This window comes from Pseudorca crassidens, chromosome 3 (assembly GCF_039906515.1).
Source record: "Pseudorca crassidens isolate mPseCra1 chromosome 3, mPseCra1.hap1, whole genome shotgun sequence".
Lineage (NCBI taxonomy): Eukaryota > Metazoa > Chordata > Mammalia > Artiodactyla > Delphinidae > Pseudorca > Pseudorca crassidens.
Genome location: NC_090298.1, coordinates 137,941,076 through 137,957,526, shown reverse-complemented (window position 1 = coordinate 137,957,526; position 16,451 = coordinate 137,941,076). Strand labels below are relative to the sequence as shown.

The 16,451-nt window shown below is 50.1% G+C and overlaps 1 protein-coding gene across 17 annotated transcripts in view; it reads left to right on the top strand.

Annotated features, from left to right (window-relative positions):
* The window catches only part of RASGEF1C (RasGEF domain family member 1C), a 97,782-nt gene that overhangs the window by 68,115 nt on the left and 13,216 nt on the right, over nucleotides 1-16,451 (top strand). For 13 of the 17 annotated variants that reach the window (XM_067732606.1, XM_067732601.1, XM_067732608.1 and 10 more), the window contains 6 exons: nucleotides 5,523-5,723; nucleotides 6,804-6,878; nucleotides 11,945-12,034; nucleotides 13,715-13,817; nucleotides 14,324-14,403; nucleotides 14,486-14,581. In XM_067732606.1, coding sequence (XP_067588707.1) covers nucleotides 5,523-5,723; nucleotides 6,804-6,878; nucleotides 11,945-12,034; nucleotides 13,715-13,817; nucleotides 14,324-14,403; nucleotides 14,486-14,581 — 645 coding nt within the window. Of the gene's footprint in view, nucleotides 1-5,522; nucleotides 5,724-6,803; nucleotides 6,879-11,944; nucleotides 12,035-13,714; nucleotides 13,818-14,323; nucleotides 14,404-14,485; nucleotides 14,582-15,271; nucleotides 15,493-16,451 lie in introns of those variants that run through there. The other 4 variants (XM_067732615.1, XM_067732612.1, XM_067732614.1 and 1 more) reach the window with 4 other exon arrangements.

Here is a 16,451-nt window from a genome sequence, read left to right as displayed (position 1 = left end):
TGGATGAGGGCAAATGTTAGACTGGAGGGAGGAAGGATAGATAAGTGAATTGATGGATCTGTGGGTGGGTGAATGTATAAAAGGGGAGGTGGGTGGGAAATAGATGGTTGCAGGGACGGTAGATGGATGGATGGATGGATGGATGGATGGAGCAGAGGGTATGTAGTGAGATGAGAGCCCAGTCCTCTGCTTTATCTCTCTCCCCTGCCACAGTAGGCCTTCAAGCAGGTGAGGTCTAAGCCATTGACAAGATGGATTATCTGCCCTTATCAGGCCTGCCTCTGCCATTGGCAGAGCAATTTCAGAGGCAGACCCTGCCATTCTGGCCACCGTGGCGTGGGATGGGTGTAAGTCCTGGGCTTGTTTCCTTAAGAAGCAGTGCCTCCTCACTGAGCCCTCAAAAAATCTGTCAAGACTGTGCTGGGAAATCTTTTCTAACTACCCAGTAGATGAAAATAAGATACAGCCAAGACCTATGAATGGGCTATAGAAAGCAGTCATCCACCAGGTGTGGATTTTCAAAGCAGAAATAACTCATTCGGGGCATTTCTCATTCCTTCCCTCGGAATCCAATTAGGTGTGCTGAGTGGTGAGAACTGGACCTGGGATTCCCTAGTCTCCATGCCACCCACCCAGGCTCAGGCCAGGGGTGACCCATGTGTCTTTGTAATCCCCAAGTTTCTCTTCCCCAGAAAGCACCTGCTCCAAGGGGATGTCCTGTAGGTGCTGGTTTCCCTCCCCTGGATGCTGTGGGTGGACTGCAGGCTGCTCCCCTCCCAGCACAGGCACAGTCTCAGCTGGGAAAGGAGCTGGTGAGCCCTGAACCAAACTGATGAGGCAGGGCCCACAGGACTCAGAACATGAGGTCAGGGTCAGACCTTCTGAGCTCAGATCCCAGCTCAGAAACCACAGCTATGTGACTTTGGGCAAGGTGCTTCCCCTCTCTGAACTTCAGTTTCTTCATCAGTCAAACAGAGACGATAACTGCTCCCACCACACAGGTCTGCGGCAAAGGCCCTGAAGTCACGTGTGCTCGTATTTCAGCACTTGGTAAATGTGAGCTATGATGAGGAACAAATTCTTTCCAAAGTTCAGGCACATGGGGATTATTTTTAACTTTTTTGAAACTTTTGTTATGGAACATTTCAAACATATACAAACATAGATAATAGTAACCATGAACTCCTGTGTGCTCATAGCCTAGCTTCAACAATTATCAACATTTTGCCAAACTTGTTTCTTCTATCCCCTCACACACTTCCCCTCCCTCCAAATTATGTTTTTAAATCATAGGCATTATATCTTTTGCTCCAAAAACATTTCAGAATCATCTTGTAAAAGATTTCTTACACAGAGATAGGATCAAGATAGGATGATATAAAGTGTTGTGCATAATACAATGAGATGAACACAGTGTTTTCAGAACTGCGTGTCTTTGGGCAAATTACTTAACCTCTCTGGACCTTAAATTAATTTCTGTAAGAGGGAAGATGATAAGCCCTCCCTCAAAGGGCTGTGAGGAGAACAATGCTGCTCAGGAACGTGGAGGAGGTGGTACAGGGCCAGGAAGGAGTGGGGCTTCCCCATCAAAGTGGCTGTGAAAGGTGACACCTTTCTCTTTCTTCCTGCCCCCCTGCCATTTCCTGGAAGCCTCATGTCCTCACTGTGCTCCCCACCACCTCTCAGTAACCGGGAACAAGGGGCTGGAGCGTCTCTGGGAAGGCCATTCTCTATGACTGTGGGTTCTGTGCTGCTCCAGTCCACCCTCGGCTCCCATCCTGGTAGGTTGGGCTCAGCAGTTACAACTCAGGAAGACCAATGCCGAGGCTGAGAGAGACTGGGGGATCACAGGAAGGCATAGAGGGTCACAGCCCTGGTGAGGGAGACAGGACAGGAGGACAGCAGTGCCTTGGCCACACCCACTGGGCTGGCCAGAGGAGGCTGACTGTATGGGCAGCCTTCCTCACTCTGGCCTTGCTCTCCCACTCACATGGCTGTCTACTACCTCCCGCCAAGGGCAAAGGTGGTGGACAGCTGACTCAGAGAACGAGCTGGCAGTGGGTGCAGAACTCCTGCCTGTGCAGGTGGGCTAAGCCCATTGGACATCAGCCGCGGGCTGGCTCAGGTGGGAGCTTTCAGGAACTTCAGAAAACAAGGGCCCGTACTCGTCTGGATAGAAATGGATCCTAATCACGAAACGCTCAGTCCAAGAGAACTTGGAGGCACCTGGAGAGCCATGGCCACCACCCAGGCCACGCTTGGATGGCGACCTCTACACTCACACTCGGCTCCGTGCATGCAGCAGGCAGCTCTGTGAGAATGACAGAGAAAACAGCCCAGTCCCCATCCTCCCAGCTCACAGGCGAGCCACTGGGGGAGAGCTGAGCCATGCTGGGTGCACCCCGGCTCTCGAATGTGGGCTCCTGACAGTGACAAGGAACACACTGGCGTTCTCAGCGGTAGGTCCCTGGGCCTGCCCAGATTCACTGAGATCTCCCAGACGGTGTCCACAAGGTGTAGAAATCAGTGAGAGAATGAGAGGAGGTCAAAGAGAAGGTCAAATACCTTCCCCACATTCAGAGGGGGAACAGAAGATTCAGGAAAAAACACATAAGCTTGAGGTTAACGCTAAAGGAAAATTTTTAAATGAATTAGCACGCAAGCAATGGCAATTGTTTGGAGTGAATATTGGTTCAATAGAAACAAGTCCTGCTAAATTGTCTGCATATTTTTAAAGATAGGGCCAGTGCCTGGTTCTATCAAACTGTAGCCACAGATGCACTGCATCCTTGACTTCAGTAGAGCTCTGAAGTCTGCCTTGGAGAGGCTGACTGTCTAGAAGCAGGTGAAGGCCAGTTTTATCTAATCAGCAAATATGTGTGGGCCCCTCCTGTTCATGCTGGGGACCAGCAAAGAGTGACCCAGTGTTGCCTTCATGGAGCTGGTACTCCAGTGAGAGGCTTGGACAAGGGCTCTGAAGGAAGGGCATGGAGCTTGGAGGGAGAAGGCTGTACAGGTCCTGCCTGGGTCATGGGGCAGGAGGGACAAGGGGTCAAAGGGATTGGGGAGTGGTCTGTGTCTGGAGCACAGAAAAGAGGAGCAAGGGCTACATGGAGGCCATTGAGCATGCCCAGAGCTGACCTCAGGGCCTCCAAGCCACGTCAGGCTTTTTGTCTTTGCAAAAGCAGGGAGGCAATTTAGGGAAGAAGCATGCAGTGGTCAAATGTGCATTTTGAACAGAACACTCTTGCTACAGGGTGGAATGGAGAGAGGCTGGCGTGAATGCATGGGGCCCACTGAGGAGGCCACTGCAGCCACCAGGGAAATGACTATGGCCTGGACCACATACACTGTGGTGGATGACAAGCATGGAAATGGAAGAAGACAAAATCAAGAGGGTTGGTGATGGCCTGGAGGGCCTGAGGGAGAAGGTGGTTTGAGGATGGCTCCACGTCCAGGTGCCTGATGCCAGTGCTCCGTTCAGCGGACAGGGATGCAGGTGGAAGAGGCAGGCCTGGGGAGGAGAGCATGACTTCTTGCATGCACCAGGTCCAGGTGGCCCCTTGCCCACATGGCTCTGGAGATCAGAGGAGAAGGTTGTCTGCACACGAATACTAAACAACACTCTGCACATGAACCAGAAAACCCAGGAATGAAGTACAGAGGATGGTGAAGAAAGGAATAGACAGAGGCAGGAGGAACCCAGCATGCAATCACAGTGCAGACAGACAAGCCTACAAACAGCCCAAGGCAGGAGAAACTGGGGAGCTGAGGCAGATGCTGCCTGAGAAACAGCCCCTGGCTTTCATGACAGGAGGTCCTTGGTGCCAGTGAGAGTTAGTCTGGTGACAGGAGAGGAGGCAGATGGGATGGTGGAGGGTTGAGTGGGAAATGCGGGATCTCAACAGCCAGTGTAGCCACCTCTGGGCTGGGTAGCAGAGAGAGGTGGGGGGCTGGTGGAGGTGTTGGGAATCACCAGTGACTGTGTCACCGGGGCTGGCTCTGACTGGACCTAACTCACCATCTTCCTGGCACTCAAATGAAGACCTGGGAGGCAGCATGGGTGCTGACCACACTTTTGGATACAGCAAAGCTGAGACGGATTGTTCCTTCCACTGGCGACAAAGGGAAGACTTGGACCTCAGTTTACCCACACACTGCCCAGCTAACCCATGGGTGCCTTCTGGGTCTGCCCCCCACGGCTCTGGGAGTTAGGGTTAGTGTTAGGGTTTGGGCTTGGGTTCGGGTTTCCTGTGTCCTGAGGGCTCTACCACAGCTGCCCTGGCCACTCCACAGAGAAGCACTTTCATAAGGGGCTGGGATGCCACCTCCATCACCAGAGCTCTGGGCACCAACAATGCTGGACCTCAGTGCTCCTTTGAGCCCCATCAGAGACTTGAGGAAACACTGAGGTCCCCCAGGCAAGCCCTACACCCTACGCCCCACCTGCAAAATGCCTCTGGGTTTGTGTGCATGAAGAATGTGCACTTTTTCTATCTGAAATTACCTGGTAGTACTGACTATCCACAACCTTCTTCTGAGGCCTCTGGGACCAGGCCCTGCTGGGAACCTGTCTTCCTGACACCTTGTTGTTGGCAGGAGTCCAGGCCCCAGATGCCCACTGCCACTCCCAGGCCAGGTCCTGGCTCAAGGGGGTTGAATCCACTTCTGGGGGAGCCATTTGCTGACCAGTCGGGGGCCTGTTCTGTGGGCTACTGACCAAACCTTTGGGAATGTGTGGACCACTTGCTCAGTAAACCCAGCTAGTCTGATGCACCTTCCTTGGAAATAGGGGTCTCTGAGGGGCAATAATCAGTTTCCCCATGGGGTGGGAGGGTGGTCCCTGCACCAAGCCCAGCATCTGAGCTGCATGGTGAGGGGCTCTGTCGGTACAGTAAATGCTTATCAAGTGTCCACTGCATGCCCAGAGCTATGACACAGAGAGGTTAACGCAGACTTCCCTGCCCCTGCCGAGCTGTCATTCTGCAGGGGAGTAAACAACCCCAATCGTCTCTTGCAGTGGTCCCATAAGGAAGTCACACAGGGTGAGCTGGAGACAGAGTGCCAGGGGCAGAGGATGAACAGCAAGGCTGGTCAGGGAAAGCCTCTCTAAGCTAGGCCTGGGAGACAGGAGGGGACCCCCATTGAAGCCAAGCAAAAGACTAGCACCCAGGGCAGGGTCCATTCCACATCTCCCTCCTCTATCCCTCTACCCCCTGGCAGTCCCCACCCCATGCTGCCCCTCTCCCCAGACAGCTGGGGGGGCTTGCACCCAGCCACTCTCCCTAATGTGTGCTCTTCTTGGCTCCCGCTGGTGATCCTGCAGCCTTCTCCCCAGCCAGCCTTGACTGTAGGCCCCAAACCCAGCCTGCCCTGGATTGGGTCCTATTTCAGGGTCGGGGAGGTGCAGGCACACCTAGGAGCAGCCCATCCCTGACAGCTGGGGAGCCTGCCTGCCTCAGCTATTAGATATGCGGAGACAGGTTTCCAGGCCTGAGCACCCTCTCTCTACCCTCCTCCAGGCATACCGAAAGAGGATGCATCAGCTCCTGCAGGCTCTGCACCAGAAGCTGGCAGCTCTGGGCCAGGGGCCGGAAAGCCTGCTGGGCACTGACAAGCCCATCTCCTACAGGAACAAGCCTCCAGCCTCTATCCACAGGGAGCTCCTCAGCATCTGCAGTGACCCCTACACACTGGCTCAGCAGCTGACCCACATAGAGCTGGTGAGCAGGCCCACACCGCCCTCCACTCAGACCCAGAGCCTGGAACACTGAAAATAGTGGGCCACCCCCCAACTCCCCGTCTTGTACCCCACCTGGTCTCAGCCTAACCCAGGGCCTGAGCCCATCACATCAGGGCCACCCAGGCATCTCCAGAGGACCCTGACTCTGGAGCAGTCTCTCACCACACCTGGGGCGAGGAACAGGAAGGCTGGAGGTACCAGCCCTGCCCAACTTTGACCTCTGGCCTGCCTGAGAGTCCAGGCCTGGGACAGAGGAACTAGGTTCAGATCCTGGCTCTGACACCACCTGATGTGTGATCCTCCCACATCCAAGGCCTTCCCCACCCGGGCCTCGGTTTTCCCCATCCAGGACTCACACAGTCACACTGTACCCACCCCAGCTTTCCAGAGAAGCGCAGACAGGCCTTCCTGTGTGTGAAAGGGATGCCCTGGCCTAACCTCCAGTATATTGGGCTCCTTGTAGATGCAGAGGCCAAAGGGGCCTGCCCCAGAGAGAAGGGAAGCTGGGGAGTAGGGTTCTTTTCTTTTAAACCTCCATCGTTTATGGCACCCTTACTGGTTTCCAGGCATTATATTCAAGAGTTACGTGCACTATCTCATCTTCCCACCACCTTACCAGATAGGTGCTATTATTATTGTCTTTTCACAGTTGAGGAAGCTAAAGCCAGAGTGTTTAAGTGACTTGCCAGAAGTCACACAGCAGAAGGGACAGAGCCAGGATTCAATTCTGACCCAGACCCCATGCTCTTAGCCATCAGGCCTACCCTGGAGGGAGCAGGTCATTTCAATTACCCGACTCCGAGCCTGGTTTCCTAGGTATCACACCCTACAAGCACTCCCTATGGAGACATTGACCCCTGCCCCCATGAAATACAGCAGCCCCTGAGCATGGGAAAGGAGGGGCTGCCCCCTTCAAGATGGTGCTAAGCTCTGTGACAACCCAGAACAGGGCTGTAGAGGCCCGGTGAGAAGGGCAGCTGGGCCCATGCCAGGCCCCCAGGGAGCATCCCTTCCCCATACATTTCCCATTTTCCCAACTCCTTTTCTGTCTCTGGTGCAGGAACGGCTACAACACATTGGACCTGAGGAATTTGTCCAGGCTTTTGTGAACAAGGACCCTCTGGCCAGCACAAAGGTAGAAGGCCCTTGGACGGACTGTCCCAGCAGTGACCCCTACTCACCGGTCCCTCTGGGGGATCCCCGGAGCATCAGCTGAGCCAGCTTCGGAGGGACCAAGGGCAGATGGGCTTGGAGCGGTCGTGCCCACTCCACCCATGCCCCTAGCCCAAGGCCATCACACCCCAGCAGCCCTGAGTCCTGGGGAAGCCTGGGAGGGCGGGATGAGCCTGGCCGGGTCACCCACCCAGCGAGGGCGGAGTGGCGGTCGAGGAGCAGGAGCCCTGGGTGGGTTAGAGGGTAGAGGTTCGCACGGGGCCCGCTCCAAGACCCCATGTGCCCTCCCGGTGCTTTGCGGTGGGCGCTGATGCCCTCTAGCGGCCACCCGGGGTAACGCGGGCTGGTGCCAGCTGCCCAGGGAAGTTAAGGGCATGCTCTTCCCTCTGAAGGTGGAATTTCAGAGCCTGCCCCTCTCTCTCAGAGCCCAACCAGCAGTTAGCCTGGTGCTTATCAAGGAGTTAAATCCGAACCAGAACTGGAAATATCCTGTCTTCTGCCCTGGCACCTAATAAAAGAAGAGAAAACTGAATATGCAATTGCATTTCACCTCTCGGATAAGCAAAGATTAAACATGGGTGTGTATGTGCAGGGAAAGGGACCGTCTCATACATGGCTGGTAAGGGGTAAAATTGGCACAGCCACTTTGGAGAGCAGCATGGCAATAGCATCAACACTTGAAATATACACTCTGGACCCCAACTTTCCACACCTAACAATTTACCCTGCAGATATACACACACATGTACACAAAGATGTATGCACAAAGATATTTGGGATATCTTTCTGTGCTTTATGACCAAAGGCTGGAAGCAAACTACCTTACCATCCACAGGGACTTGATTAAACATTATAATACATCCATACATAGAATGCTATGCAACTATTAGAATAAGAGTGACTGTAAGAATGGAATAATCACCAAAAGTCCATTGTTGAGAAAAGAAAGTAAAGTGAAGAGCAGTGGCAAAGAGTATGTGACCATCTGTGTAACAACAACAGATAGGAGGGTGCATGATACATATCCCCTTGCACATGCGTGTGGACAATCTCTAGGAATACTGGTTACTCTGGGGAGCCCAGCATGGAGCTGGGAGAAGAGTGGAAAGGAGACTTTGCTACTCTTATTGAGTTGTTTGTTGTTCTGTTTTGTTTTGTTTGGGGGTTTGGCCCTTTCCAAGTATTATTTTTTATTGTGAAATACATCAAGATTGCACGTGACATTTCTTTACCCACTCTACTGTAGATGAACATTTTTGTGTTGCTTCCAGACTCTTGGCTATTGTAGATATTGCTTCTATGAACATTCTTACACATTTCTAATGTATGTGGGTACATTTTTTCTAGGGCACCAGTTCTCAAATGTTTTGGTCTCAAGATGCCTTTTTCACTCTTAAAAATTATGGAGGACCCCAAAGAACTTTTGATTATGTACTAATAATATCTACCGGTATTTATTCTATTAGCCATTAAAGCCAATAACTTTTTAAAATATTTATTTATTCAAAAATCATAACTCATTATATGTTAATGTAAGTTTTATGAACAATAACTCTATTTTCCAAAATAAAAAAAAATTAATGAGAAGAGTGATATTGTTTTACAGTATTTTTACAAATCTCTTTAATGACTGAAAATAGAAGGCAGTTGAATTCTCTTAATCTACTTCTGCATTCAATCTCTTGACCTAACATTATTTGAGTTGAAAATCCATCCTCACACAAATATGTAGTTGGAATAGAGAGGCATATATTACAGTCTTTTCAGATAATTGTGAATATTCTTCTTTGATAGTACACTAAAACTCAACAAGGGGTAATTTTTTAACATCAGCTGCAATTTGGAATCTGAAAATAAACTCTATCACTTTAAAATTCATTGGTCCATCTTGCATCTTGAATGGATCTTTTTGCCCATGCAGGATTTTGTGACATATATTGTCCATTTGGAAAATATGGGTTCACTGAATCAAGCAGACCTTCTGAATGTTGGCATGTTTCATTATATGATATTTTAAAATGATATTCATTATATATATTCACTACTGATATCACCCAAAAAGTTCTTAAGTATTGGGAAGCTGTCACGCTCCACAGGCAGATACATGTTTTATAAGTTCCCAATTTTCTCTTGAAAACTTGAATTTTATCCTTGGCAACGAATACTATCAGTTGTTTTCCTTGAAGTTACAGGCTCATTTTGTTGATTTTCAAGGAAATATCAACCAAATACTGAAGTCTGAGTAACCACAATGGGTCAGTCCTTCTTTCAGGTAAAAATAGTGCTCCATGAGTAAAGTTCAGCTCACAAGTCAGTCACACCAGTGCTTTCCCACAAGACCACCATCAAAACTCTGTGTGCAGCAGAAGTGCCTATGTCTACAGTCCTCCCTTCGTATCTGTAGGTTCTGCAGCTGCAGATTCCACCAGCCTCAGATCAAAAATATTAGAAAAAATTAAAACTCCAGAAAGTTCTAAATAGCAATACTTGAATTTACTGCTCACCCAAGCAACTATTTACATAGTATTTACATTGTATTAGGTATTATAAGTAATCTAGAGATGATTTAAAGTACACGGGAGGATGTGCATAGGTTTATGCAAATACTACGCCATTTTACATATGGAACTTGAGCATCCTCTGATTTTGGTATCTGAGGGGGGAGGTGGAACCATTCCCACCCCAAAGATACCGAGGGACAACTGCACTCCCATTTTGTCACATAGAACATGAAAAAGACATGTACTCAAGGGTTGAGATTTAATAAAACTGAAAAGTTTTTTGTCCTCAAGGACACTCTTAGTCACACTCACTTTTTTTCTTTTACTGTGAGTGTGTGGTAGTGAAGAACACGATGGCCACTGGTGTCATTTGGTGACTCTGTCTCGATTCAGGCTAAGGTGGCAGCAATTTTACCCATCATTCTATTATGCATTGGTACAAATGTCAACATGGTGAAAGGCAATAATCTATGAATATGAAATTAGGTTTGCCCTTGTGGACCCCCTGAAACGGTCTCAGGGACCCCCAGGAGTCCATGGACAACACTTTGAGATGTTGCTCTAATATATACCTACGAAGGGAATCACTGTGTCCGTCACAGGGTGGGCATATGATTAACCTTACCAGATGATGCCAGGTGAGGCTGTATCCATTTACACTGCCAGCAGGGAGTTATTCTTGCTCCACAGCCTCACTGACGCTTGAAATTGTCAGGCTTTTTAATTTTTGTCAAACTGTTAAATGGAGCATCTTTTCATGTGTTTTGGACATTCTTGTTTTCTCGTCTATGAAATGCCTGTCCCTGATTTTTGTTCGGTTTTCTATTGGTGATTTGTCTTTTTCTTAAGGATTTTTAAGAGTTTTGAGTGAGTTTTTAAAATGTGTACTAGTTAATTATCCCTTGTCAGTTAGATGTACTGCAAATTTTCTTCTCCTAGTTGGTTGCTTTGCTTTTCATTCTCATTATTGTGTCTTTTAACGAACAAGTATTCTTAATTTCCTCCTTATAAGGAATTTACCTTTCTGGATTATTTTTGCCTCCATATTTTGAAGCTATGCTATTAGGTGCAGACAAATTTAGACTCATGACATATTCTCAATAAATCAAAACTTTTATCTTTATGCAGTTACCCTTTAAACTCTCTTAATGCTTCTTGCCTTGGAGTCCTTTTTTGCCTTAAAGTCTATTTTGTCTAATACTAATATAGCTATGTGATGATAAATATCACATAAATATTTATCACGTGTATTTTTCAATTTTTTTACTTATATCCTTGGGTTTGGGGTTTACCTCTTGAAAATAGCAGAAGGCTGGATTTTTAAAATTACAGTGACTGGTCTATATCAGGGTAATTACTGCTCTAGATGGATTTGTTTTTACTGTCTTCTGTTGTACCTTGTCTTCTTTACCTCTTGTGCTTCTTTTTTTCCTTCTTTCTTTACTTCCTTTGGATTCTCTGGAATTGTAGTACATTTATACAGTGGAATAGTCTACATCAATTTTTAAAATTATGTTTCCAAAGAATATTTTATAGCACATGAAAGGGTTCATGTAGAAAAATGTGGGAATATATATAGAATATAGAGATAGAGATAGAAACATACATACACACATACATACATAAACACATATGGTTGGTCCTCATTATTCACCTTTATATCCTATAGTCGTTGTGAACACTGAATTAGCAAATACTGAGCCATTACTCCCGGGGAAAACATAGGGTTAGGTTCCTTGCAAGCCTTTCATCACAACATTTTCATCAACCTGTCAATATATAACCTTGATTTATGTGTGTTTCTGTTTAATAAGACCTTATTTAATATATGTTGTTGATTCAATAACATTGAACTCATGGCCAACAGCACTGTGACTCACGTCTGAATGAAGCTTATCTAACACATATTTTTTTCCTTAGGGCACGTCACAACCTTCATGTGCTTAGGAACACAAGACAGCATGGCAGCGCTGTGCTTGGGACCACTTTAAACAGTGAAATCACCAAGAAAAAGCACAAAAGTGCCAAAAAAAAAAAAAGACACTAAATAGACTACAAAAAGGACACTTGTTTACAGTATGGGAGCTGAAACCAGAAGTCAGGGCATCAGCTCAACCTCAGCTGGGAACACACAGGTGCATTGGGTGACTCAAATGTTTTGCCACTCTGCACATGTCCACAAATGACCAAGAAGTGACATGAGTGTTATTTGGGGGGTTTACAAATGAAATTTTAGGAAGTAGATTCGCAAACACAAAATCTGTGAATAATGAGGATTAATTATGTGTGTGGGTATATGATATATATATATCATATTAAGTTACGTCTTTAAGTGTATAGAAAAAAAGACTAGAAGGATACATGTCAAATCATGTATTTTTGGATGGTTTTGAGATATTTGTGGATGGTTTTGAGGTTGCGACATTTCCCAGATTGTCTATAATGATCATGGCTGACTTCAAAAAGTTATTCGTGTTCAAAAAGTTATTGACAAAAAGCCTGAGCATGGTCCTTGTGTCTTTCCTAGCCTTGTTTCAGTGACAAGACTAACAACCTGGAGGCTTACGTGAAATGGTTCAACAGATTGTGCTACCTTGTGGCTACTGAGATCTGCATGGTGCGTAGGAAGCCAGGGCCTGACCTGGCATGGCCAAAGGTGGCCAGGGCTTGAGAGGAGCCTTCTTGGGAGGGAACCAGAAGAGCATCATGAGCCTGTCTCCAAGCCCAGGGCCAGGCTGGGCACGCTCTGGGACACCGGGTGTCACCCAGCTTGCCTGTAGTGATATCTCCCCTCTGGGTAGAGCCTGGCAAACCCCCGTCTTAGCTGCCAGGTCAGTGATGCGGTGGATCCTGGCGTGCCAGTGGATCCTGCCTGGCGTGGATCCACCTGCCAGTCACAGAGGGTGTCAGAGAGATGCTTGCTGAGGGAGAGGGGGGCGGGCTCTGCTTCTTCCACGTGTTCCTGGGGCGGACTGGTCTGGCCTGCAGACAAATTCCATTTGGCTCACTCAGGACTTAGAGGTAGAAATAATCTAACCTTTAAGAAGTGGGAGATTGCACTTTAAAGTCCAGGTCTCTGGCTTCTCCTGGAAAGCAGGAAGACCAGGAAACACTGAGCTGGACATGCTCGCCACCAGGTCTCAGCCCCGCCAAGCCAGACCCTGCCCACCCTCTTCCCTTCCTATGGCAGTGGAACCCTCTCCCAAGCCCATTCTCCCACTGTCAGGTGAAGCCCAAGGTCCCCCGTCTCAGGGGAAGATTGGAGGCAGCATATGTGCCAGGGTGGGCTCTCTGGAAGCAGACACTGAGACAGAGCTTGGGGCATAAGGTGTTTATGAGGGGTCTGCGACCGAGAAAGGAGAAGCTTATCTGTGATACCTCAGCCTGAGACAGTGCTTCCTGTCAGAGTGCCCACATCCACCCTAGTAGTTGGCCCTGATCCCCCACCTTGCTCGGTCACCATCACCATCCCCGTGTGGGCTGTCCCATGAAAGGGCAGGACCTCAGGCGGGCAGCTCTCGGAAGGGGTTTTGGATGCACAGCTCCTCAGACACCACAGCAAGCTTCTTGGCAGCAGTAAGGACCACTTCTGCAATTATGGGAGGAGGGCAATCTACGTGGAAAGAACACTGTAGGGTTCCTTGGGCCTTGCCTGCTTCTGACACCGCATCACTGGCCTGGCAGCTAAGACGGGGGTTTGCCTGAGTGAAGCCTGGACAGAGCCCACCCCAGAGTCAGGCAGCGCTTCAGCCTGGGAGAGGACACAGTTTGGTTCTGACCCATCAGAGAGATCAAAGTCTCACACGCTCGACTCGAGCTGGGGTTGAAATCACAGTCAGTCGACAGAAAGCATTGGTGGGGCTGCTAGGGGACAGAGCCTCGGGGTCACCGTGGGGTCCCCGCACCCCGTGTGAAGTGGAGAAGTTTGGTGCTGGGAAGAGAGGTGAGGGAGTCATGTTTTCTGCTTCTAGGTGTAGGGGTGCTGGAGCTAGGCCTGAGAGGGCAGGAGGACATGTGGGGGCCCCCAGCACCTCCCATGCTGCAGGTGGCTCCTGTGTGGCAACAGGAGTCCCACCAGCCCCCATCCGGCCCTCCATGGCAATGAGCTCTGTGCTAGCTCCACCCAGGGTGCACTGAGAGCCTCAGTCCCTGGGCTACAAATTGCTTTGGCATCAAGCATCTCAGCTGTGAAATGGGCTTAAAGAAGATTAATGAGGGATAGGACAGGTAAGCAGGGTGTGTGGTCAGGGCAGGGTGGGGACACCTCATCACTGAGGCTCATATGCCCTGTCCCCAGCTGTCCAAGAAGAAACAGAGGGCCCAGGTGATTGAGTTCTTCATCGACGTAGCCCGTGAGTGCTTCAACATCGGCAACTTCAACTCCCTAATGGCCATCATCTGTGAGTGGGCCTGGAGCCCCCGGTGCAAGTGCTCCCAGAGAGGGTGGAGTGGGCACACCCAGGCAGGTGGGGTGCAAGCCACCTGAGCAGGGGGTGGGTGCAGGCTGGGCCCATGTTCCCCCCACCCCACCCCAAAGGTCCTGGGGAGGTGCCCCTTTTGAGGCAAGCCCAGGACTTTCAGGGTGCTTGATGAGAGCTTGGCAGTGTGTCCCCAGACCCAGGGAAAGCAGGGGCCCAAAGCAGGCCCCTGGTCACAGTATAGGGCCAGTGTGGGACAGGGACTGGGACAGGGGCCCTGCACATACAGAAGCCAGGCCTACCTGTACACAGTGTCCATTAGCACCCACCCACCCTCCATCTGGCAGGCTGAGGCTCCACAAACATCAGCCCTGGTCAGGGTGCAGCCTGAGGGGCTAGGCCAGCTGGGGGCCTCACAGAGGGACTGTGCAGCTCAGAACAGTCCTCCCAGCCTGGCCCTGCCCCCAGCTCAGCCTTCCCTCTTTCAGCTGGCATGAACATGAGCCCTGTCTCAAGACTGAAGAAGACCTGGGCCAAAGTGAAGACAGCCAAGTTTTTCATCCTCGAGGTAAGCAAGGCTGCTGGGCTGCTGGGTGCCACCAGCCATCCCCAGGACACAGTTGCCCAAATGCCTCCCTATCTCCTTCCAGCACCAGATGGACCCAACAGGGAATTTCTGCAACTATAGAACAGCCCTGCGCGGGGCAGCCCACCGCTCCCTGACCGCCCACAGCAGCCGAGAGAAGGTAGGTCAGAGGCTTGCCCAGCCCTCAGAGCCCCTCCCTGCTCCAGACCACCTAGGCCCAGGTGGGATGGTGACTTGAAGGTCATCTGGTCCAATCCCCTGCCCTTCTGCAGCATCTATAATAAGAGAGTCGTGTCACCTTGCTCGCATGCTTCCAGTATAGGGAACTCACCACCTCCCCAAACAGATCAACCCACCCCCCAGCAGCTCTAACTGGTAGCAAGTGCTGCCTTGTGGGGTTGTGTCAGCCACCTGGGGCTGTCCTCTCCAGAGGACCACACAGAGTAAGGCCATTCCCTCTTCCAGCCACCAGTCCTTCTGAGCCCCAGGCCCCGCCTCCCTCTCTCCTCCTGAGTCAGCAGCCCCAGGCCTGCCCTGCCATGCTGTGGTCTCCAGTTCCCTCCCTTTTTGGGTCCCTTTGTTCTCTGAACAGCTCCATTTGTCAGGGTCCCTCTGTTTCAGATCAAATTGTGGTTCCAAGTACATAGGGTCTTACACCTCCTTATCCTAAAGTCAATACCTTCATTGATGTGGCCTCAGATCACATTTATGTTTTTGGAAATGACTAAACCAAAATTCTGTGGCTTCTTGCCACAGAATTGCATTTTCACAGATCTTGTTCTTATACATTTGCATTTGGAGAGCATTTGGTCATCCTGATCAATTTTGTTTCTCCTCCAAATTCTCCTAGTGGCCTCTGATACAAGAAACCGTCCCAGGTCCTGGGATTGCCATGATCCGCCAGCTTAAAACCTGTCACCAGCTTGATGATTAGAGTCGTTCATCTCCATGGAGAGAAAACAGCAAGACTTGCTGTGCCTTTTCAGTCTGGTCTCTTGCAGGAACATTGGTGGAATCAGGGCCCCACCATAGTTTGTGGAAGTTGCTTCCAGCTCACAGGATAATAGAACCAGTTGCTGTTCTTGAAATTCGAAGTGACTCTGTGATCGTATTGGATGCATATGTGGTCGGGTTTGGGGAGCAGGCTGAGATATGCATGCTCGTGCAACCCACCAGGCCTTCCCAGCCTCCTCCCCGCAGAGCACAGATTATGCGCAGACCCAGGCCACACTGTTGGCCATGTCCTGTCCAGCTGACCCTTCCTGTTCAGGCTGTCAGCACTTCAGCAATGCTGGGTCCCGGGGAGCCTGGTGTAGGGGTGCAGCACTCAGCAAGGCATGTCCTCAAGTCCCAGGGCAGGTGAGCCTGTCCCCCGGGAGCCAGGAAGCTGGAAAACCAGGGCAGCAGGGGTACTCTCGCTTCACTGAGCACCCACCGCATGAGGGCCACTTGACCACCATCTCCCAATTTAATTCTGACAACTATTCCATGGGGTAGACTTCAGCATTGCCACTTTCTGCATTAGAAGACTGATTCTCAGAGAGGAGCCCTCACTAGCCAAGTCACTCAGCAAGTAGGCAACAGAGCCAGGAATCAGACTCTAAGTCTCCCAGTCTTTTCTACCTTCCGTCCTCGGGGCACAGGTACCATGTGGCAGTCACAGGGGTACTGGTTTCTGGCCCAGGAGTTGGACTGTGGGTGGGGGTGCCTAGAGGAGGCTGCAGCCTTTGGACTGAGGTGTCAGTCACAGCACTGGTGCTCTACACTCTTTTCCTTCTACCCTGAAAGCAGAGTGAACAGACTGGGACTTTGTGCTCACGCTCTCTGCACCCCTTCTAGCTCTGGGGTGCTGGGACGCTGTGCATTTAGGTCTGGGGCTATAGGTGGGAGACTGACAGAGCTGTGCACTTAGTTTCACTGCATTCTCCTCTAACTTCCAGGGAGTTATGGACCATGGGCTAGACCCACAGAAGCTCCTTCATGAATGGATGGAAGGTTGGAGGATGGATGGACGGATGGATGGATGGATG